At 41.4% G+C, this 23,973-nt stretch overlaps 1 protein-coding gene across 10 annotated transcripts in view; it reads right to left on the bottom strand.

Annotated features, from left to right (window-relative positions):
* Positions 1 to 23,973, bottom strand: part of FANCI (FA complementation group I) — a 73,109-nt gene that overhangs the window by 1,464 nt on the left and 47,672 nt on the right. For 6 of the 10 annotated variants that reach the window (XM_063652914.1, XM_063652917.1, XM_063652919.1 and 3 more), the window contains 20 exons: positions 23,750 to 23,818; positions 22,321 to 22,422; positions 21,171 to 21,347; positions 20,972 to 21,093; positions 20,034 to 20,198; positions 18,925 to 19,104; positions 15,450 to 15,616; positions 15,032 to 15,117; positions 13,977 to 14,093; positions 11,510 to 11,561; positions 10,178 to 10,305; positions 10,013 to 10,081; positions 9,724 to 9,817; positions 9,225 to 9,412; positions 7,895 to 7,948; positions 7,754 to 7,813; positions 3,640 to 3,771; positions 2,468 to 2,536; positions 957 to 1,052; positions 283 to 390 (listed from right to left, as the gene is read on the bottom strand). In XM_063652914.1, coding sequence (XP_063508984.1) covers positions 283 to 390; positions 957 to 1,052; positions 2,468 to 2,536; positions 3,640 to 3,771; positions 7,754 to 7,813; positions 7,895 to 7,948; positions 9,225 to 9,412; positions 9,724 to 9,817; positions 10,013 to 10,081; positions 10,178 to 10,305; positions 11,510 to 11,561; positions 13,977 to 14,093; positions 15,032 to 15,117; positions 15,450 to 15,616; positions 18,925 to 19,104; positions 20,034 to 20,198; positions 20,972 to 21,093; positions 21,171 to 21,347; positions 22,321 to 22,422; positions 23,750 to 23,818 — 2,235 coding nt within the window. The remainder of the gene's footprint in view (positions 1 to 282; positions 391 to 956; positions 1,053 to 2,467; positions 2,537 to 3,639; positions 3,772 to 7,753; positions 7,814 to 7,894; positions 7,949 to 9,224; positions 9,413 to 9,723; positions 9,818 to 10,012; positions 10,082 to 10,177; positions 10,306 to 11,509; positions 11,562 to 13,976; positions 14,094 to 15,031; positions 15,118 to 15,449; positions 15,617 to 18,924; positions 19,105 to 20,033; positions 20,199 to 20,971; positions 21,094 to 21,170; positions 21,348 to 22,320; positions 22,423 to 23,749; positions 23,819 to 23,973) is intronic. The other 4 variants (XM_054450358.2, XM_054450360.2, XM_054450359.2 and 1 more) reach the window with 1 other exon arrangement.

Genomic DNA, 23,973 nt, shown 5'->3' with positions numbered 1-23,973 from the left:
CCAGTAGTTTAAAAGATTAACAGGAAGAGGACCCACAGCAGGACATAGTTTTGTTACCACCTACTTCCTGGAAGTGTTTACCAAACAAGTCGGGGCAACTTCATAGGATTTTGTGTGGTCCAAAGTTTACAACCCTGCTGAGTCCTTGGCTCTCATCTTTGCCTGATCACCTTTTAGCCCTTTCCCAGTCTGTTGCCCTTCCACTAATCTGTGACTGCTCCCAGATAGGCTGCTAACCAGCTAGGAAGAGTGGCTGGGCTCCAGACAGAAGCCAGCACTGACCTCTTCATTTTCATCTTCGCCATCCTCTCGAAGAACCATGTCTAGGATGTTTCCTTTGATCTTGAAGTCTCGTGAGGTGCTGAGCTTCATATGCTGCATCAGGTTCACCTGTGACAGGATTGTAAGCATGGGACATCTCCCTCCTCATAGGTCCTGCCAGAACAGCTTAAGCCATTTTTAGTTCACCTCTGAGAACTCTTTCCATTTCTACCTAAAGCAAGCACACACCCACTTCCTTCTGTATGCTGGGGTTCAGGCCATCAGATCAGGAACAGCAAAGAGGCTAAGTGTGGTGGCTCATGCCTGTAATCCCAACACTTTGGGAGGCCGAGGTGGGAGGATCACTTCAGGCCAGGAGTTCGAGACCAGCCTGGGCAACATAGTGAGACCCCATCTCTACAAAAACAAACGCAGAAAACTAGTGGGGTATGGTGGCATACAACTGTAGTCCCAGCTACTCTGGAGGCTGAGGCCGGAGGATCACTTTAATCTGCACTCCAGCCTGGGTGACAGAATGAGACACTGTCTCAAAAAAAAAAAAAACAACTGGGGGGATGGCAAACACACAAATGGCCCGGAGTCTCTCTTCCTCCATTGTAGTTGTGCTGCTTTAGTTTGCCAGATCTGTCAAGAAGGTAAATGGGAATGGTAGCACATAATAAGAGAATGTTTACCTTGGACTTCTTAGAAAGGTGAATGAGAAATTTTTCATACTGTTCAATGGCAAAGATGAGATTAGGGATTGGCTTGGTTTCCCGAAGAACTCTGGCCTAAGGGCAAAGAACATAAGACTTAAATTTCAGGTTCAACAGTTTTTGAAGTTTTCCTCTGAAGCTGTCACTTACAAAACTGGCTTTAGGGGAAAACTAGTCTGTCTCCCAATCAAATGCAGTTGTACTTGCATACCAGTAATCTAAAATTTTTGGCAGTTCAATCTGGAAGGACCCAAATGCCAGTAGAGATAATTGCACTGATCCATTTCATTTATAATTCCAGTATTTGTTGTTATCTAGAGAATGGCTGAGGAGGGCAGGATCATTTGCAGAAATTTAGTTGCTTTTCTGACTTGATATTCTTAAGCCTATTTTGGCCCTAGCTCTATTTCCTTGTTCTGGTCTGGATATGAATTTTCCCTGCTGGGATTATATATCTTTCCCCCTAACTTGAATTGTAATTTGTAGGTCCTACATTTTTTTGTGTGTATATGTATATATGTGTGTGTGTGTGTGTACATATATTTTTAACCCATGAGGATACTGTACACATTTTTTTTTAACATTATCTTGGAGATAATTCCAGAGAGCTGAACATTTAGATGTTTATTTTTTTCGTATCTCTCCAGTATAAATATACTATAACCTATTTAGCCAGTCCTCTATTAATGGATATCTTTGTTTCTAATATTTGACATTTATAAAGAATGTTGTGAGGACCATCCTGTACACAGGCCTGTATATCCTAAAAGTGAAACTGTTACATCAGAATGTGTATGTTTATCTCCTGGGATTCAGTAGTCATTGCTAAGCCTCTGGAGAGGCTGTACTAATTTTCACCTTTGCCAGCAATGTACTAAGTGCCTCCTTTCCTGTACCCCTGCTGACTCTTACACATCTTTTAGGGAGCACCTTTTGCATTCACCAACTTTACCTAAAAATAATTTCTCCCAATTGAGTATCGTAAGTTATTTTACTATTTCTATTTCAACTCAAGATTTTCTGGTGCTTCCTGAATAAAACATGTTTTTGGTTCAGAGGAAAAATAAGATGCTCCATCTGATCATAAAATCCCTGAATTGAGAAGCAGCCATGTATATAATACACACACACACTTTTTTGTAACAGCTTTATAGAACTATAATTCATATACTATACAATTCACTCACAATGTATTTTTTTTCAGTATTTGCAGAGTTGTGCAACCATCATCACAGTCAATTCTAAAACATTTTCATCATCCCCAAAAGAATTCCATACCCTTTTTAGCTGTCACCCCAGTCTCCCCATCTTCCAACCTACCTAGCTCTATGCTACCACTAATCTACTTTGCCTTTTTAGATTATTTATTCTGGGCATTTCATGAAAATAGAATGATACAACACGTGGTCTTTTTGTCACTGGCTTCTTTTGCTTAATGTTTTCAAGGTTCACTAACAACCATATTTTAATGGTCAGTGTCAGCAGCTTACCATGGCTGTGGCAACGGCAGCAGGTTTCTCCTTTTTCTCTCCCGTATAGTTCAGGCTCTTACTCTTATTCTAAAGAAATAGAAACACATTCTCTTATTCCTGATTTTTTTGTAGAGCTAGCATGTGCTAGTGGTAATTTTTTTTTTTTTTTTTTTGAGACAGAGCTTTGCTGTCACCCAGGCTGGTGTGCAGTGGCGCGATGTTGACTCACTATAACCTCTGCCTCCTGAGTTAAGTGATTCTTGTGCCTCAGCCTCCCGAGTAGCTGGGACTACAGGCACGTGCCACCACACTCAGCTAATCTTTGTATTTTTAGTAGAGACGGTGTTTTGCCATGTTGGCCAGGCTGGTCTCGAACCCCTGGCCTCGGGTGATCTGCCCACCTCAGCCTCCCAAAGTGCTGGGATTACAGGCCTAAGCCACCAGGCCCACCAACTAGTGGCAATTTTCTTAGAAGGTAATTACACAGGGTATGAGGACCAAGTCTGGAGTAAACAGGACTATCTGTGCAACAGATGTTAGAAGATGGGGAAAAAATGTGATGCTTTGTAATCCTCAGGTATTTTTTCTTTTGTAATTGTTGGGAGGTTTACAGTCTGTTCTTAGAGCTGGCACACGGAAGTTGAAGGCAGGACTATTACTGCAGTGGGTCAGCCAAGGGGCTGATGAGGTTAAAATGGGGACTGTCAAGGTAGTAGCAGGAATAGACATTTCTATGTCTATTTTAGCCAGTGGGCTAAAAGGATTCCATAAAGGAGAGGAAGCTGAGGAGGCTGCTGCAGGGCCCTGCAGTCTTCCCACTTACAAGCAATCACCAGGTAAAATTTTATTTTCGTTACTCAGCAAAGCCAAAACCATATATATTTTATGCAATGGGTTATCATGCTCAAGAAGGATTTAAAGGGTCACAGAACACTTCCCTGTGTTGTAAATTATTGGGTAATAAAGAGCTCCTGGAGAGGGATGAAGAACTAATAAAAGGAACCAAAAAGTATAAGATTCTGATAAAGCAAAAGAAAATCAAGACTTGAGTCAGGAGAGACTGGGGAGAAAAACCACCCAAATGTAAGGTACAGAAATGTAGGAAGCTTTTTACCTCAAGGGGAGTTCCAAACCTTCTTAGGAAGGGAACATACCATGCTCCACAAGGACAACAGAATAAAGAAACAGACCTGAAAATACAGAGAGGCTCTGCAGCTGGAGCCATGAGAGACACAGGAGGCTTGTTCCACATGCCACGTTCTGGAAAATAAGGAACTGTAGACATTCCAGGGGGGCTGGTATGCAGGAATCTGTTTTTGGCCCTGGAAGGCAGGGTAGAGGATGGTACAGGGTGAAGCCCTATTAAGTGGGGGCAAGGAAGCAGTCACGGATCGACCTCACTGACCAAGTGGGAAGTGAACCATCTTCCCAGAGGTTGTGTCCAAGATGGGGCCCTGTTGAACTCCTTAGATCAACCCTGTTCCCTGCCCATTCCAACTGATCCGGGTAGGACTAAAATTAGAGCCGGAAGAGAAGCATCTTTTTTTGAGGCAGAGTTTTGCCCTGTTGCCCAGGCTGGAGTACAATGGTGCGATCTCGGCTCACTGCAACCTCTGCCTCCCAGGTTCAAGCGATTTTCCTGCCTCAGCTTCCCGAGCAGCTGGGATTACAGGCACGCACTACCATGCCTGGCTAATTTTTTTTTTTTTGAGAGAGTCATGCTCTGTTGCCCAGGCTGGAGTGCAGTGGCGTGATCTTGTCTCACTGCAACCTCCACCTCCCGGGTTCAAGCAATTCTCCTGCCTCAGCCTCCCGAGTAGCTGGGATTACAGGCGCCTGCCACCATGCCCAGCTAATTTTTGTATTTTTTTTTTTAGTAGAAATGAGGTTTCACCACGTTGGCCGGGCTAGTTTCGCACTCCTGACCTTGTGATCCGCCTGCCTCAGCCTCCCAAAGTGCTGAGATTACAGGCGTGAGCCACCGTGCCCTACTATTTTTTGTATCTTTGGTTGAGATGGGATTTCACCATGTTGGCCAGGCTGGTCTCAAACTCCAGACCTTGTGATTCTCCCACCTCGGCCTCCCAAAGTGCTGAGATTACAGGCATGAGCCACCACGTCCGACCCCTGAGAAGCATCTTTTAAAGGTATACAGTTCTGGGCCGGATGCTAAGAGTTGCAGCAATGGTTTTTGTTGCTTTCTTTCCATTGAGATCTAAGGAACTGGGGAAATGAAGAGGGGGCTACAAGAGAAAAACAGTTCACTGAGAGATGTGGAAAATGCAATCCCCATTTCTAGATAAGGGTTGGAGTTCATGGAACCATGCATGGGCTCTTGCCCAGGGGCACTCATTAAATACATCTCACAAAAACAGAAAAATGTAAAATGTTTGCCTGCAGATCAGCTGACTTGTCAGTAAGGCTTTAAGTCAAATATGGATGGAGGAGGAGGAAAATGCCTAGGGAGGAAATGAAACTGATTACTGTGTAATGAGGGGGAAATAATAGCAGTCTAGGAAGTAGTGATTCCCCGAAGAAAATGCTTAAGAATGGGGTCAGAAATACGAAAATCAAAACCTTCCAACATTTTACATGTCAACAAGTACCAGGTATGACTCTAGAGCAATGGTTGACTAACTATAGCCTATAGTGTAAATCTGGCCCACTGCCTGTTTTTGATAAGAAAATTTCATTGGAACATAGCCATGCTCGTTTATTTGTATGTTGTCTATGGCTGCTTTTATGTTCTAATAGTAGAGTTGAGTAGGTGTGATAGAGACTGTATGCCCCACATTTACTATCTGGCCCTTTACAGAAAAAGTGTGCCAATTCCTGCTATCGAGTCTAACTAGCTGGGTTCAAGTCTCAGATCTGCCTTTTACTCATGGTCTGTTCTTGGGCATTCTGATTAACCTTTCTAATCTTTTCTCATCATGCATATGGGGATAACTACTAATCATAACCTATAGCTAGGATGAATGAGATGATGTGAGAAAAGAGCTTAACATATCAGACACAAGGTAGAGGTTGTCTAAGCATTACCCGTTCTAATAAAATGATTAGACAATGTGACTTTTGAATCATAACAAGGGTAGTAAATAGGATTTAACAGCAGTATTTCCCAAACTGTACTCTATGGAACATTATTCTGCCAAATAGTAACATTTGTTATTTTTTTAAAAATGTTCTTCAATAGGTCTGAAAACTACTAATGAACATACTGTTGGAACTCTCAGCACTGTTTTTATTTTTCTTGAGACAAGGTCTCACTCTGTTGCCTTGGAGTATAGTGGCATGATCATGGCTCACTGCAGCCTTCAAGTCCTAGGCTCAAGTGATCTTCCTACCTCAGCCTCCCAAGTAACTGGGACTATAGGCAAACACCTGGCTTAAATTTTAAATTTTTTGTAGAGATGGGTCTCACTATGTTGCCCAGGCTGGTCTTGAACTCCTGGCCTCAAGTGATCTTCTTACCTCAGCCTCCATTAACCACCATGGCTGGTCTCAGCACCTTTAATATGCAAATGGACACCATGAATCTCTAAGGTGAGAGATATACGGTATGAGCATCTCTCCCTGAATTCCTTTTTTTTTGAGGACTGTCTCAGTCTATATAGCATATTTTGTGAAAGGTGTCTTTATAGGTATCATTAAGACTTGGAGATGAGGTAACTCAAAACCCAAATGTGGGAATGGACAGATACATATCCTATATATAGACAACAGATTTGTTTGACGAATGGCACCCACATGAAAATTTACAAGCATGAGGTTTGAGAAAGCATTCCTGCAAGCATTTGGGTGAGATAAAAGGAGAGGACCGGAAGTAATAGCTTTATGACAGCTGACTACTGGCTGGATGGCTGGATATAGAAAATGGATGATGCATTCCTGACCCAGATCACAAAACTGATACAAAGGCAAGGTGACAGAGAGTCTCAACTATCAGCCCATTACTAAGAACTCCTTCAGCTAAACCCAGATGACAGCCCACTAGATGGCTGATTCTTTATTTTTTTTTTTTTTGAGATGGAGTTTCGTTCTTGTTGCTAGGCTGGAGCGCAACGGTGTGATCTTTGCTCACTGCAACCTCCGCCCTCCAGGTTCAAGTGATTCTCCTGCCTCAGCCTCCCAAGTAGCTGGGATTACAGGTGCCCGCCACCATGCTCAGCTAATTTTTTGTGTTTTTTGTAGAGATGGGGTTTCACCATGTTGGCCAGGCTGATCTCGAAGTCCTGACCTCAGGTGATCCACCCACCTCGGCCTCCCAAAGTGCTGGAATTACAGGCGTGAGCCACCGTGCACAGCTGATTGCTGATTCTTAAAGGGAGGGGAAGAGGCACCCTGAATACACATAATGAGGCAAGTTACTGATAGAATGATATTGTGCCTGTAAGTGATGCAGAGGCAGAAAACAAGTGAAGCATCACTATCAAAGTGGTCACGATCCATTGCTTTAATAATTGGTTCTAGAATCTTGGCTGAGATTGACACTTAGTGGACCTATTCTCTTTGATTCCTCAAAGATCAGTAACAGCCCTGTGATACATTTACTGCATGACTAAGTGGCCTTAGGAGACAGTAGATCTCTAGTTTCTTCCTCTTTCCAACCCGGGGTGATTTTGTCCCTTACGGACAACTGGCAATTTCTGGAGACATTTTTGGCTGTTACAACTAGGGGGCTGCTACTGGCATCTGGTAGGTGGAGGCCAGGGATGCCACTCAACATCCCCAAATGCACAGAACAGATCCCACAACAAAGAATTATCTAGCCCAACATGTCAGTAGTGGTGAGGTTAAAAAACTGGTTTAAGCAAACAGTAAAGGAGATTCAAGTACTGCAGCAATCTGATGGTATTTAGGACCAAATGACACTTACAAAGCCCACGTCCTTCCACTTCCCTGAAAGTGCCCTCACTGCACTGCCCTCTCATCACAGCCCTCCTTCATGTGCTTGCTGCTACTCTGCTCACACTCCCAGAGGATGCCTCATGGCATGGACTTTCAGTCACCCAGGAATAAACCAAGTCCTTGAGCCCGAGCATGCTTGTTCCTTCCTTGCTCCAAATGCAAACATATATGCTTCCTTTCTCCAAATTAAGTGAAACAGTTTTCTTTACATAAATAAAGATCTCCTTGCTGCAAAGCCCTCAAGCCTTGGCTTGGTCTCTGATGGGTACCTCCAGCTTGTGGTAAGCAGGGAAAAAAGTTTATATATGCTCAGTTCAGGTGATCAATAGTCCCCTGGGCATGTAAGAAATCCTTTCTTGAAGACCTATTGGGTACTGCCTCTGAATCTCTTACCTGTACATAAGAAATGAAAGAGTAACACAGGGGGGTCAGATGAGAACCAGACAGCTTCACCTGCACGAGGGAGAAGGAAACCAATGTAACCAGCAGTAAAAAGTGCTTCCCCCATTCCTAGGAAAGGCATTCTCAACTCACCAGCTTTTCCATATTTTTTGGAATTCCTCCAGAGCTCTGACACACCTGGAGATACTAATAAAAAAAGATTCCTAGATTTAGTAGACCATCCTGTGAAACTACAAGTGACTGCTGCAGTGAGCTTATGGAGTGTGACTCATCATTCTGACTGAAGAGGGAAAAGAAAAATTCACAGAGAAGCCAAAACACAAGCTTCCTTATTCCTCTCCTCCAAAGCTCCTAAGCTTCCCAGACAATACGTAATGAAGAGTTTGTTTCTGACTTGCTCATTTCTTTAAAAATTCCTCAGGCTGATAGTCCCTGCATGTAAAAAACCAACAACTTTGCTGTTTTTCCTTTTAAAGATGCCAATAAAGAGAAAAGGCTCTCAGTATTTCCACTACAGCAGCTTAGCCACATGTACCTAGAGCTACACATTCTGAGAGAGCCACACTACTGTGATGCGGGGTGGTCCACATCTTTCTTGGGTTATCTGTGCCTTTCTAAGTATTTAATATGGATCGTTGCTAGAAACATAAACAGTAAGGGCAGGGTATGCCTTGTATTTTTATAAAAAATAATTTTCTTCCCCACCTTAGTACTTGATCTATAAGGCATTTAACACCTACATGGTAAAGGAATGAAAAAAGGAATAAACATCTCTTTAGTGTCCAGACTGGTTAGAAATGGTATAATTTCTATGCATTATGGGCCCAGATTTAATTCTAGGATAGTTATAGATTAAACCTTAGAAGGTATTTAAAAGAGGCATTCATTCTCAATCAGGTGCCACATACATGCCAAAGAATTAAGGGCCTCCAAAAGCAGATTTTTATTTTATTTTTTTAATTTTTGAGATGGAGTCTCACTCTATTGCCAAGGCTGGAGTGCAGTGGCACGATCTCAGCTCACTGCAACCTCCGCCTCCTGGGTTCAAGCGATTCTCCTGCCTCAGCCTCCTGAATAGCTAGGATTACAGGCGCCCGCCACCACGCCCGGCTACTTTTTGTATTTTTAGTAGAGACGGGGTTTCACCATGTTGGCCAGGCTGGTCTTGAACTCCTGACCTCAGATGATCCGCCCTTCTCAGCCTCCCAAAGTGCAAAGATTGCAGGCATGAACCACCGTGACTGGCCCAAAAGCAGATTAGAATTATAAACTGTTTTTCCCTGGCCTGTGGAGATGCCTGCCACCTACTGACCAAACTAAAACGAAACCAGGACCTGCCAAGATGGAGGCAAACGCTCTCTTGTTTAGGGGCATTCTGCAGCAGTGGGCTGCTGCTCCAGCCTCATCTCGTGGCTCACTGGGGTAGAATGGTGGGGCGAATCTGCTTGTCTCAAATACTCACATATCTGACAAGTGCTGTAAGTGTGGTGTACATTTTGCACAAGTCCTTTAACAAGGTGTCCACACAGCTGCCTGATGGCAGAGCTGTCTGCACCAGCTCGTGGAAAAATGTAAGCAGAGTTCCCAGTTGCATGATGATGGCTTTCTCAACAGGCTGATTTGGTATGGTTGCCTGAGAAGAGGCCTCTTCTAAAGGGAAATAAAATTGGCACATTCAAACCCAACTTTATTTTCTAATTAAGAGTAAAGGAGGTTTAGAAATTGATTACCACTAACTAGTAAGTCTTTATGGAAAAACGAACATTCAATATGCAGAGTGAATTAATAATAGTGCTGTGATAAGACATATGATCTTCTACTTCTTTCATCACATAGGAAAAAATCTAGCTTAAAAGCAAATAAGAAATTTAGCTCAGGGGCTCCATTTTTATGCACCGGCCCAATATGAATTTTGACCTTGCTCATGTCAATTCCTGGAATCCCAGTTGAACTTATCTTACTTGATAAGGTTTCTTGGCTCACTTGTCCCTTAAGCTTGGTGATTAGCCAGTCCACTTCTTCTAGAACCTTCTCGGCCTGACTCAGAACAAGTAACTGAAAGAAAAGAATGCCTGGTGTGATTCACTACACACAGCTGTGGGGGTAATATAATAACTGTGGTCACCTGGCCACCTACAGGTGGGTTACAGGCCTCAGGACACAAGCCACTATAGGACACAAGTCACTTCACATGGAGTAGAATGGAAAGAATGACAAAGCTATTCCCCATGGCTCAGGTACAACACTTACACAGACAGTAGGGGCAGCCGTTCTCAAATTCACCATTGCAAAGTGGTTTGTTTTCTCCACCTCTACATCCTGGGGAAAAGAAGAGAGGTGAGACCTAATGACAGTAAGGTCGTTCCCTTGACCCCCATCCCCACACGGTATTGTACTGAAGGCTCATTATAGTACCTGGTCTATATCTCCCAGATGCCCGTGGATATCCTGGGACAAGTCACGCAGCAGAATGACAGGACTCTTATACGAAACATGCAGGCTGAAGAGCAAGTTCATCAAGCTCTTGCAAAACAAGGCATCCTCTAGGAATAGGAAGAAAAGCAAATTAGAAGGTAAGTTATGGCCAAGCACAGTGGCTCACGCCTGTAATCCCAGCACTTTGGGAGGCCGAGGCGGGTGGATCACCTGAGGTCAGGAGTTCAAGACCAGCCTGACCAACATGGAGAAACCCCGTCTCTACTAAAAATATAAAATTAGCCGGGCGTGGTGGCGCATGCCTGTAATCCCAGGTACTTCGGAGGGTGAGGCAGGAGAATTGCTTGAACCCAGGAGGCGGAGGCTGCGGTGAGCCAAGACCGTGCCATCACATTCCAGGCTGGGCAACAAGAGCAAAACTCTGTCTCAAAAAAAAAAAAAAAAAAAGTTAAGTTATAACCCAGTCAGGTCCCTCAGGTATGTGTACAGGGTGTGTGGGGTGGAGTGCCTAAACAGAACAGGAGGTAGCTTGTCATGTCTCAGGCACAACATCCCAGTGTTACACATACTACAGCCAAGCAGCCAGTCTGCAATGATGCCTTTTTATCCATGTGCCCAAAGAAGGCAGACATTTCCCATCATTAGTCATGATTACTGTGTAACTAGCATCCAGATCAAGTACATTACAAGTATTCTAGGGACTCCCTCCTAACTTGCCCCACCAAGGAAACTGCTCTCCTGACTTCTAACATCACAGATAAATTTTGTCTAATTTTGAACTTCATCTAAATGGAATTCTACAGTAAGTACCCTTTCTTGTGTCTGGCTTCTTTTGTTTTACAGTACATTTGTGAGATCCTCTCCAAGTTGTGTGTACGTGTAGTTTGTTCATGCTTACTTGCTGTATAGGATTCCACTGTGTGAATATATCATAATTCTTTTATCCTTTCTACTGCTGATGAACACTTAGGTTTGTTTTTACCTATTAAAACAGTGCTGCTAAGAGAATTCTTCCACATTTTTCCGTTGTGATTGGAATTGTTGAGTCATAGGCATATGTTTAATTTTAGTAGATACTGCTGAACAGTTTTCCAGAGTGGTTATACCAATTTCTACCTCTACCCCAAGTGAATGAAAGGTCCAACTACTCTACATTCTTGCCAACACTTCGACTTGGTATTAGGTGTCTGTTTCATTTTGGCCACTCTGGTGAATGTGTAATGAATGGGGAATACCTTTTCTTTTCCAAATGCCATTGGAGGATAGTGATTTTTATATAAAGCCTTTAGGAAAACATGGCAGGAAACTTACCCCGGCTGTTTTCCTTGCAAATCTTTGATGTCCAGGATAACATCTGCACAAACTAAATTAGAGATCATTCAGATATTAAAGAAACATGCCAGAGATAGACCTAGGTGTTGTCAGAACAGAAGAATTCTAGACCTTTCCATATCTAAGCAAATCAGCTGCCAAAACATGTCCTTAGATCTCAAGTGGTAATATATGATGAAGGGCATAAAAATAAGTCCAAAATTCTAAGAATTATGAGAATAATATATAATTTAATTCTCAATGTCTGTGTCCTTACTGAGGTCCAAAAGTTTTGGGGTCCTTACACCTGAACTTCCTCTGCTTCTACCACAGTGGTCTAGGGCTAAAGCGACCTCTTTTCCTTCCCATGCCCCCAGACTCTCCACTTGAGGATATCAGGTTATCAGAAAGGTGTGGGAAAGAGAAATCCTAGCTATAATAACAGTAGAATTAGCATTTAGAAGCCAAAAGAACAAAAGAGGTTAGAAGAGAGAAGGGCAGAAAAAAGAGAAATAAAAGAGGCAAGAAACCAGACAGAATTTTCTTAGCTAAGTGAAGGAGACTTAAGGTCTTCAGATAGCAAGGTTCTGCATCACCAGACACACAGTCAACTTTCTGCTTCAGCAGTTCTTTCAGCTACAAAGGCACTGAAATGCGGTTATACTTACGTGTAAATGACTAACAAGAATGCAGTTTTGATCTGTTGAGGAAAAAGGTAAATTAAGAGGCTAACTGAAAGCGGTCTACAAACTGATATTAAAAGATCTTCAGAATACCGAGTTCAATGAAGTAAGCAGGAGGCACAACAAGTTTTTGTGTGAAGAGGGGTAGGATTTGGAATAAAACTCTATATTTACTTGGAATAAAGAAGGCTGAAGGACACAAAAAACTAAAGGGTGTTTACTTATTTGGGGAGAGGAGGAACTGAACAGATGGAGGACATGGGTGGGGGAAACCATTTACCATAAATCTCTTGATAATCTCTGGTTTTCAAATCATAGGACTTTATTACCCATTCAAAATTAAATTTAAAAATTTTTGGCCAGGTGCGGTGGCTCACGCCTTTAATCCCAGCACTTTGGGAGGCCGAGGCGGGTGGATCACGAGGTCAGGAGATCGAGATCATCCTGGTTAACACGGTGAAACCCCATCTCTATTAAAAATACAAAAAATTAGCCGGGCGTGGTGGCAGGTGCCTGTAGTCCCAGCTACTTGGGAGGCTGAGGCAGGAGAATGGCGTGAACCCAGGAGGCGGAGCCTGCAGTTAGCCGAGATCACGCCACTACACTCCAGCCTGGGAGACAGAGCGAGACTCTGTCTCAAAAAAGAAAAAAAAAATTTTTTTTGAAGAGACTACCTGAAGTTAAGGGAAAAGGGGTAGGTGGTAAAACATTTAAAAATCTGAAAGTTTAAAAGAAAGAAAAATTTTTTAATTTTCCTGAATATTTTAGCCTTCTTAAATCCATTTATTTTCTCTCAAATTTCCCCCTGCCCCAATTATCTATTTCTTTCCCAGTCCTTTCCTCTTTGCAGCAAAAACAGCAGTATGAAAGAACAATGCTGAAAGCAAAGTGGGGGTGAGCTGTTTGGAACTGGGATGAAGTAACCAAAGGGACTTTCTTTGGGCAAACCTAGAAGTAGGACAACAGGAAGCAGCTCTGCTTTCTAGTGCCCAAACACCTTCATACTCCCAGGCTACAGTCTTTGAGGCAAGGGCTCACATAAAGAGGAGTATACCGCAGGGCTTCATTGTCTTTCCCAAGCCCAGGAAGCAGATGTGGTAGGAGCACACAGTCCTGGGCTCCTGAAGGTATTCTATCATCCTACAGGAAAATTACTCCTGAATGGAACAGACCCCCAACACGTGCTCCTTCTCTTATTCTTCTGTGTGTGAATGCTCATGTGGGTGCACAGCTCTACATCTATGTGTGCACACTTACACAAACATACATACAACCTATCTCTGCAGAGGTGTTTATGCTTTGGGACTACAGCTACACTTTCTGAATTAATCATCTTTCGTTGAATTTCCTCCAAAGTCAGTACCAGGTAATTGTGCTGAGAAAGTCAACTGCTGAATGTCAACTGCCTTCTTCATAATTAACAAACTTTCTTCTTAGAAAAGAAGGGGAAACACCAAGAGTGGCAAAGAACACAGGTTTAAGAAGGTTGAAGGCACCAAAGATCAACACAGGATTCTTTCTGTGGTGTTTCACTCTACCCTGAACAAACAAAACAAAAGCAGTATGTTCTCGCCCTGTATGGCTGCATGTAAGTATGTTGTGGTAGACACATTACGTAGGAGAGAATACATCTTGTAGGTCTTATATTAACTCAGGTGTATAATTAAACATATTATGTAAAATAAGTTCAACTTCAAGAGGACATTTAGATATACACTTTTATGATACAATAATCCTTGCCTTCTGAGGAATGCTAAATGGGATTAAGTGAGTGGTACTAGTACCTGAGGAGAGGAGGGCTCCAGTAGCTTGGACAAACTGGTAAGAACAGTGACTAGCAGGAGGGCTTCTTTGCTATTAAAATCTTCCTCTTGGCTGCTAAGTAAATTCAACAAGGACCTCTGAGAAAGGAAGGCACACACAGCAAGCAATGTTAGCAGACACGTTGCTATCAGGAAGAAGAGGCATCTAGTCAGAGACTCCTAAGACTAGGACAGAAAGAATTCAAAACTACCAAAATTCTAAGAGGATAAAATCTGAAAATAAACCTGAATTGAGCAGTAGTTTCTTAAGCTGTTTTTGACCATAAACCTCTCAGAATTCTCCTGAAAACTGGCTCTTTCCATTCCAACCCCATGCTAAATGTAGATAAGGAACTACGTACCCAATTTCTGGTGGCTCACAGCTCCCTGGAGCCTATCCATTGATCTCGGGCTTAGACCAGGCACCAAACCCAGCACTTCTTATATACCTTCCCTGTTACCTGAAATAACTATGTATTTGATTATTTGTCAGTGTCTTTCTACTATAATGTAAGCTCCATAAGGATAGGAATATTTTGTCTCTTTTGTTCCCTGCTACATCCCCAGCACATAGAACTGTTTCTGGCACATGGTAGGAACTTCAGAATTACTTGTTAAATAAAAAAATCCTGTGATAGAACATCCTGATATTTTGACAACTATTGGTTAGAAACTAACAAGCTTTATTGTCCAGTGTTTACGTAGTCTGTCAGACCAAGCCAAATTATACCACAGACTCAGAAAACAAAAACACAGACTCTATACCTTGAAGACTCCTTTCTGTTTACATCAGCTCAAACAGTGGTCCTTAGAGGTAATGAGTATTGCAGGTTGGGGTGGCTAAATACACATCCTCACTAGGGTCCTTTTAAATACATTATCTTCCATTCTGAGAGCTATGTCCTGTTGCTTGTATGACCCAGAAAAAATTCTTCTCCTACTTGGTCACTGTCTGCCCATTCTTACCAGCTGCCCCTGCTAACAGTTCCTTTGCAAAGCCTCTCAGGCCAGTACAGCAGCTTCGCAAGGCTTCTCACCTGAAATTGCCGGATCTGGAATGCTGTTCTCTGAGTGACACTGATGTCTGCATCTTCTCTCTCTTCTCCTTCCTTATCTGTGACATCTAGGAATGGAAAAGAAACTCTTGTCTTCTTTGATATAAACTCATACTTTTTGGCCTTTTAATAGCTAAAATTTTTGAAAGCCAAAAAAAGTCTAAAGGCAGACTTAAATTTCTAAAATTTTGCGATTTCTTAATACTATATTCCATTTTCCAGCCACTCTTTGTGGTTGAATGTAATCCAGTAGGTGCCAATTCTGAATCCACTAGATGTCACTCCTTAGCAACATTAGGACTGTTCTCAAGTGTCTTCTGGTAGGTTAACAAATGGAATTAAGGGGTTGAGTTAAGGAGAAACCTAAATCAAGCCTATTTATTGATACTGCAATGCTCACCCAGAGCTCTGAGAAACTGCTGAATCTTGGGCTGATAGAACTGTTGCACAGCACTGAATATTTTCTGTAAACCCTCCAAGCACAGCAGTGAGATGCTCTTTCCTTTCTCTTTCTTTCCCGACTCTTCCACTGAAGTAGGAATTGAAGTGTATCTCCATAGCAAGACTCTGAAGCAGGGGAAAGCGGTATTGTTTTTAAAGACAGGTTCACTGAGATAAAATTACAAACAGTAAAATTCTTACCCTGTAGGTGAACAGTTCCAGAAGTTTAAAAAAACTTACATGGTTGTGTAATCGCCCCTCAATCAAGGTATTTCTATCACTCTAAAAGTTCCCTTGTGCTCACTGATAGTCAATTCTCTCCTCCCATTTCCAAGCAACTACTGATCTAATTTCTGTCCCTATGGTTTTACTTTCTACAAAACATCATACAAAAATGGTTATCATTCAGTATATAGCCTTCTGAGTCTGCCTTTAACACAGCAGACTCTATATTTATGAGGGATATTGCTATGCAGTTTTCTTGCAATGGTCTGGGTCTGGTTTGGTATCAGGGTAATGCTGACCTCATTAATTACATGAGGTGGAATATGTTCTCTCCTATTTCCTGGAAGAATGTGCACAGAATTTACATTACTTCTCCCTTAAGTGTTTGGATGAATTTACCACTGAATAGACCTAGATCTGAAGTTTTGTGAAAAAAGTTTGAACCGCAAATTCAATTTCTTTGAATAGAGATAAGATTACTCAGGTTTGTTTTTTGGTTTTTTTTGTTTTTTTTTTTTTTTTTGAGGCAGAGTCTCACTCTGTCGCCTAGGCTGGAGTGCAGTGGGGTGATCTCACTGCAAACTCACACCTCCTGGATTCAAGTGGTCTTCCTGCCTCAGCTTCCTGAGTAGCTGGGACTACAAGTGCACGCCACCACGCCCAGCTAATTTTTGTATTTTTTTAGTAGAGTTGGGGTTTCACCATGTTGGCCAGGCTGGCCTCGAACAGCTGACCTCAGGTGATCCACCTGCCTCGGCCTCCCAAAAGTGCTGGGATTACAGATGTGAGCTACCGGCCAGGTTGCCTATTTTTTGTTGAGTGAGCTTTCAAGAAATCTGTCCATTAAACTTAAAAGTTTACTGGCATAAAATCGTTAATATTCTATTATCTATTTTTTTAGTATCTGTAGGATCAGTAGTGATGTCCCTTCTTCCTCAGTTCTGCTATTTGTAACGTGTCTTATCTTTTCCTGATTAGTCTGGCTACAGTTAATTAAATTTATTGATCTTCTCAAAGAACCAGCTTTCTTTTAATGTTTTCTATTTTAATTTTCTGCTTCTTCATAGTTGTGCTTTTGTCTATTTCCTTCCTTCTGATTACTTTCATTATAATTTGCTCTTCTTTTTCTATTTTCTTAATGTGGAAGTTTATATGGGAGATTTGAGATTTTTAAATCACTAACTGCTTTAATTTCCTCAATAGTGCTTTGGCTGGATCATATGTTTTGACATGTTGTCTGTTTCCATTCTATTCAAGATGTTTTCTAATTTCTCTTACGACTTTTTGACTATGGGCTATTTAAAAGTGCATTTAATTTCTAATGTATGGGGATTATCTAGATACCTTTCTGTTACTGCTTTCTTCTTTAATTCTGTTTGGTCAGAGAATTTCTACTTTTTTAATTTGCTGAGTTTTATAGCCCAAAATATGGCTCAGATATCTTGGTAAATACACCATGTGCACATAAAAAGAAGTGTGTATTTTGAAGCTGCTGTGGAGTGTTCTTATAAGTGTCAATTAAGTCAAGCTGGGTGACAGTGTTGTTCACTTCTTCTACCTCCTTCCAGTAGATTTTCTATCTACTGTTTGTTTGTTTGTTTTCTGTTTTTTGACTACGGAGAGACGGCTGGTTACATTAATTAAGGATTTGTCTATTTTTCCTTCAGTTCCATCAGTTTTTGCTTTAAGTATTTTGACTCACTTAACCATTATGTAATATCCCTCTTTTTTTTCCCTGATAATAGCATAACATTTTATATGTGACTAACAATCCATATCAAAGCAAGACTAGAAGCCCTGGGAACCCAAGAGCTCAAGGCCAGCCTGGGCAACACTGCAAACCCCATCTCTTTAAATGAAAAAAAAAAAAAAAGAAGAAAAAAAAAACAAATGAAAAAACAAAAGCCACAGTGGCTCAGGCCTGTAATCCCAGCACTTTGGGAGGCTGAGATGGGCATATCGCTTGAGCCCAGGAGTTCAAGACCAGCCTGGGCAATATGGTGAAATCCTATCTCTACAGAAAATTAAAAAAAAAAAAAAAAGGGCTGGGTGCAGTGGCTCACGCCTGTAAACCCAGCACTTTGGGAGGCCGGGGTGGTGGATCACTTGAGGTCAGGAGTTCCAGACCAGCCTGGCCAACATGGTGAAACCCTGTCTCTACTAAAAATACAAAAATTAGCAGGGCATGGTGGTGCATGCCTGTAATCCCAGCTACTTGGGAGACTGAGGCAGGAGGATCACTTGCACCGGGGAGGCTGAGGTTGCGGTAAGCCAAGATCACGCCACTGCACTCTAGCCTGGGTGACAGAGCAAGACCCTGTCTCCAAAAAAAAGTAGTAAATAAAATAAAATTAAAAATTAAAAAGTAGTTGGGCGTGGTGGCATGCACCTGTAGTCCCAGCTACTCAGAAAGCTGCCATGGAAGGATTGCTTGAACCTGGGAGGAAGAGGTTGTAGTGAGCTGAGATTGCACCATGGCATTCCACCCTGGGCAATACAGCGAAACTCTCTCAAAAAAAGCCAAAGCAACAACAACAACAACAACAAAAACAGAACGGGGGGGGGGGGGGGCGCCAGGGGAAGGCAAGACTAGAAAAAAGACCCTATGTCAATGACTGCACTTTTTTTCACTCTTTTGAGATGGAGTTTCACTCTTGTTGCCCAGGCTAGAGTGCAATGGCACAATCTAGGCTCACTGCAACCTCCGCCTCCCAGGTTCAAGCAGTTCTCCTGCCTCAGCCTCCCGAGTAGCTGGTATTACAGGCATGTGCCACCATGCCAGGCTAATTTTTGTATTTTTAGTAGAGACAGGTTTCTCCATGTTGGTCAGGCTGGTCTCAAACTCCCAACCTCAGGTAATCCACCCGGCTCAGCCTCCCAAAGTGCTGGGATTACAGGCATGAGCTGCCGTGCCTGGCTTTTTTTTTTTTTTTTTTTGAGAGTCTTGCCCTGTCACCCAGGCTAGAGTGCAGTGGTATGAACTCAGCTCACTGCAACCTCCACCTCCCGGTTCAAGTGATTCTCTTGCCTCAGCTTCCTGAGTAGCTGGGATTACAGGTGCCTGCCACGATGCCTGGCTAATTTTTTATATTATTTTACTCTTAAAATATGTCCAACCTCAAATTACCTTCATCCTCCGTTCCCAGTTTGTTCTCTTGGAGACACCACAGCCAAGTGGAATAAGTTTCTAAGGGGTGGGAGTGGCTTACCGAGTTATGTCACAGAGGTTCTGAAAGATCTTGTCTGGGTTTTGGCCATCAGGGCCACTCACATGCCCTGTTTCCTTTAACTGCTGTACTTTCTGCAGAGCTACATTCACTGCATAGCGCATAAACTCATTGCTGGACCTGAGAACAGAAAGGCTTTCTTGATGGCTTTGGATACTATCCCTAGAGAGAGAGAGAGAGAGAGAAAGAAAAAAAGATTCCCTTACTGCTATTGGTATATGGAATTAAGCTTTCTAGAAATTGTTCAGAACAGCAGCACCCAACAGAGCTTGCCAGTAAGCTCCGACTGGCAGACTCTCTAGGCAGCCCAAGCTATAGTCACTGCTATGGCTGCCCTTTTATAATCGTTATTCTTAGTGGTTCCTCATTTTCCCTCCCTCCCCAAATCCTTTACTTTGATAAAATTTAAATGTCAGTCTTAGTCTTTTAGTTTTTTTTTTTTGTCCCTTTGTATTTTTAATTCAGTCACTCCCCTACCTTTTTATTTATTTATTTATTTATTTGAGGCAGAATTTTGTTCTTGTTGCCCAGGCTGGAGTGCAATGGCGTGATCTCGGCTCACTGCAACCTCTGCCTCCTGGGTTTAAGTGAGTCTCCTGCCTCGGTCTCCCAAGTAGCCAGGACTACAGGTGCGCACCACCATGCCTGGCTAATTTTGTATTTTTAGTAGAGATGAGGTCTCACCATATCGGTCATGGCTGGTCTTGAACTTCTGACCTCAGGTGATCCACCCACCTCAGTCTACCAAAGTACTGGGATTACAGGAGTGAGGCACCATGCCTGGCACCCCCTACCTTTTTAAATCTGTTATCTTGTACAAGCTACTTATATAGATTTTCTTAAAATACCCTGTTGGAATTCATCCCTATCTTTTCATTTATTAGCCCACTGTTTCTCATTTTTCCTTTAATAATTCAAGGTACCTATTTAAAGTACCTACCTAGGGTTGTCCAGCTTTCATTTCAAGAAAAATAAAACCTCCTGACTTATTTCTTACTGTAAACAATCCAAATGAGGTGAAACAAGTGAGCCTAGGTAGGTATACGATCCTCAGGGACTGGCTGTCTTTAAGCACTCTAGCAGAACCTTACCTGAAAAGAGCAGTGAGAAGACTGGACACAAATTTCATGGACAAAAGACTATCATTTGTCCTGTTGGCCATTTTAGTTTTGCCTTTACCAGCTTTTTCATTAAGGATGTCAGAGAGTTTTTTGTAACACATGAATAAGCTCAGAATGTCCTCAAACCTATTCTTACTGTAAAAAACAAAAAAGAGACCGCTAAGGACAAACATCAGAATATTGTGGTTTACTTTTACATATGATAATAAAGAAATCACAATGTTTCTTTAAATGTCATATTTTAGACATAACATTATAAATGAATAGAACTTCATTAATATAATACTCCCAGGTCACAGCAATCTATCTGGGTTTTGTTTCCCCTGGTGTGACCTCAGCTCACGCAACCTCTGCCTCCCAGGCTCAAGTGATTCCCCTGCCTCAGCCTCCCAAGTAGCTAGGACTACAGGTCCCAGCCACTACCACCTGGCTAGTTTTTACATTATTAGTAGAGATGGGGTTTCACCATGTTGGCCAGGCTGGTCTTGAACTCCTGACCTCAAGTGATACACCCAGCTTGGCCTCCCAAAGTTCTGGGATTACAGGCGTGAGCCACCGTACCTGGCCTCCCATCCCTTATTTATACCAGTCCCTGCAAAGTATTAAAGTCCAATACTACCCCCAATCAAAATTTCCATGTTAAAATTAGGAGTTCTTGAATTCAGGGTCTGGGAAATTCTGAGTAAGTGAAACCCTGCTGGAAGGCTTTCATTTTATAGGCCTGGTAAGCATATACTTCAGTGCTCTCTAGTGGAAGGAACACAGTTTAGTCTTAGACTAGGTGCTCATTTAAGAGATAGTGTCATAGTCTGTGGTCTGTTTACTGCCTAGGATATTGCTACAGTAAAAATATATAAATAAAATGGAGAATTCATCAAATTACAAGTGGAGTTATAGCAATACCTTACCTGAAACTACTTATGGAGAAATTGTATTCTATTAAAACCTCACAAACTCCCATCACAAGAAAAGCACAGATATTATTTTTTATGCCAATACTGGTGCTCTGAGAAAAATCTGCTGATTTATCCTAAAAGACACAAGATAAAAATTAATAAGCTACTAAGGAACTCCACCATTCAATACAGCTGAGGACTTAGCAATTACCAGTTCAAAGTCTTCCAGCTCACTCTTAATCATTCTATTAGTAATGGACTCCAATATATCATCTAGGTCTTCATAGAATGCCTCTTCCTCCTCCTCTTCCTCCTCTCCCTGCTGTAAGGGTATGACTGTATTCTTATACCAGGCCAAACAATGCTGAATACAACACAGCAGATAATCCTGTAGGAGAAAATAAGTAAATTAAATACTCTTGAGTGTGGACGGATAACTTATAATGTTGTTCATAACCAGCAAATAATTCTTATCTATAAGGCTAAAGAAAATGATTCATTAGTGTTACAAATTAAGTCCATCTAAATTAACAGAACTGGGAAAATTAACTGAACAGCAGCATCCTTTTCTAATACTTCCCCCCGAAAATTGGCCTAAGTGGCTGACACCTCAAAATGCAACATTAGATGTGCTATCTCTGGTCTGATAAATAACCCTGGAGCTAGGTGGTGAAGTTAAATCTTCTCTAGTTCATTTGAGTCCCAGAGACTATTCTAAAGATAGAGGTTTATGTTGAGGGAATCTTTAGGAGACCAACACAGCATCTTAGACCTAGGCTGAGGACATCTCATGTCACAGAAGGCACAAAAATGAAGGCAAGATATGACAACTGAAAGACTTCCTCCTTTCTTCTGCCATGAGTTGTAAGTCACTTGGGGTGGGAGTTTCCATTTTTATCCACTTCGCTGTCCTTCTGAGGCTAGATAAGAACAGAAAGTCAACCAGGCCTAGCTCCTCTGAAGGTTCAACAGTGCCAATCCTAGTTCAGCCTAAATCACATACTTCCTCTAGACTAATGAAGCAGGTCCCCTAGGTTCATCTGTTCCTAGGTGACATCATCCCTCTCCCCATTCTAAAGTACATTTATTTAGTGAATGTAATCAAAGATTCATAAATGAGATAAAATATTCTCTGGGGGAAGTGATGGAAGCCTTGATTTAGTAAAGGGCTAACATGGAGATAACTTACCAATAGATCCAAAATGATAATGGTTCAGAAATGATAAGCAGGGAAGACTTAAAAGTAAACATCCATTGGAAGAACCAGGAAGAGAGTTTCACAGGGAAAGGTATCTCTTTGCAAAGTTCAACTCTATCCTTAATACTAAAAATAATGGTTGAAGGAAGAATAAAAGTCTCACCAGTGGTTCTTGTAGAGAGATCTTATCTCCTTGGGTCAGAATACAAGCTTCTAATTTCAGAGGAGGTAGCAGATCAGGTTTTGGCTCATAGAACTGTTTTAACTGTGTATAGTAAGAAAAAAAAGACATCTTGGCACATAAATGCTTTTTACTTTTTTAACTTGTCAGGTGAAAGGTATCTTTAATGTCTAATGCCTTCTAACACACGTTTCCCAACTGTTCAAAGAACAATGCAGCCAAGTTTTTATTTCTTTGGCTCACCCACATCCTGTGCTCTTGCTTTGGATATTTTACAGATTAGGATCATCTTTCCTATTCCAATTCCTTCTATTCCTAAACTTGTACAGGCAATCAACATTTTCAGTTAACTTGGAGGTTAAAAATATAAGATCCAGAGTCAGACTGGCTGAGTCCAAGATCCCAGTACCACTACTTATTACTGGTTTTTATAATAGTATCTGTACCTTGATTCCTCATCTTAAAAATGAGGATATTATTAATAATCATTGTATAAGGATTAAACATGACAATACATGTAAAGTACTTCAAACAGTATTTGGCATATAAGAGAGCCAAAAAAAATATGAGTTATTATTTTTCTCCTTTTAACTTTTGGAATCTGCAGAATTTTACTGGCCTGCATATTAACCTGAGTCAGAAAGTGCTATTCTATGCCTTCAAACATAATTTTCTATTTTTGTTAAACGTGTGAATGTAGATGTGTTGATTACAGTTTGAAAGATACAATATAGCTAACAGAATATAAATTTTATATAGGATCAAGCCCAAGGCCAGATGAAAAGCTTTTGATGGATGGCATGGGAACTTCCAATAATTTCACACATCTGAGACCTTCATTTCAAATGAAACTTCATAACTATCACAAAGCAATGGCATTGAGAGAGGGCAAACAAAATGATAGACTAGGGGTCTAAAGGATCCCTCCTGGTAGAGAGTCTCTATATGAATTCTAGTCTTGAAGATTAGAAGAATTTAATCTTCTAATTTAAAAATTTGTCAACTGAAAAGTGCAGAAAGGAATGTAAAAGACATCCATGTATCCGTTACCCAGATGTAAGAAATAATATTTTGCTATATTGGTTTTGAATTTCTTTTTTCTTTCAGAAATATAACATAATGGATACAGCTGCAATGGTCCTTATATAAATGGTTCTTCAAAATGTCCTTCTGACTTAGGATACAGACTGTTAATTCACAAGGATAACTGCTAGATGATGGTATTATGGCAGACAGGTAAGTGGTGACCAAGATAAGACAACCCAGAACAGCATCACATACCCATAGCATGTTCACAAGTACCAATGTACTAGTTGGGAATTATTTTATATTTTGAAAGGTCTAAAAACCATCAATTGTCTCTCAATCCTTGATTGTCTGTTTTCCATATATTCATAAAAATGTATTTTACCTGTGAGAGCAGAGTTTGCATGACTGAATTAGCCAGCTGAGAGTTCCTTCGAAGAACATCATAAAACCCCTAAGAGGAATCAAAGAGAATAAATAAGTGCTTTAACAGAGATACTAGTGATTTGGACAATCATAACTTAAAAATAACACTTTCTTTATCCTCTTCTCAGTTTTTTCCTATTTAGAGCATATGTGATGGTCCTAAATGCCCTAATATAAATGACC

Source organism: Pongo pygmaeus, chromosome 16, assembly GCF_028885625.2.
Source record: "Pongo pygmaeus isolate AG05252 chromosome 16, NHGRI_mPonPyg2-v2.0_pri, whole genome shotgun sequence".
In the NCBI taxonomy this organism is placed as follows: Eukaryota; Metazoa; Chordata; class Mammalia; order Primates; family Hominidae; genus Pongo; species Pongo pygmaeus.
The sequence above is the reverse complement of the archived record's forward strand: the minus strand, read 5'-3'. Positions and strand labels throughout refer to the sequence as shown.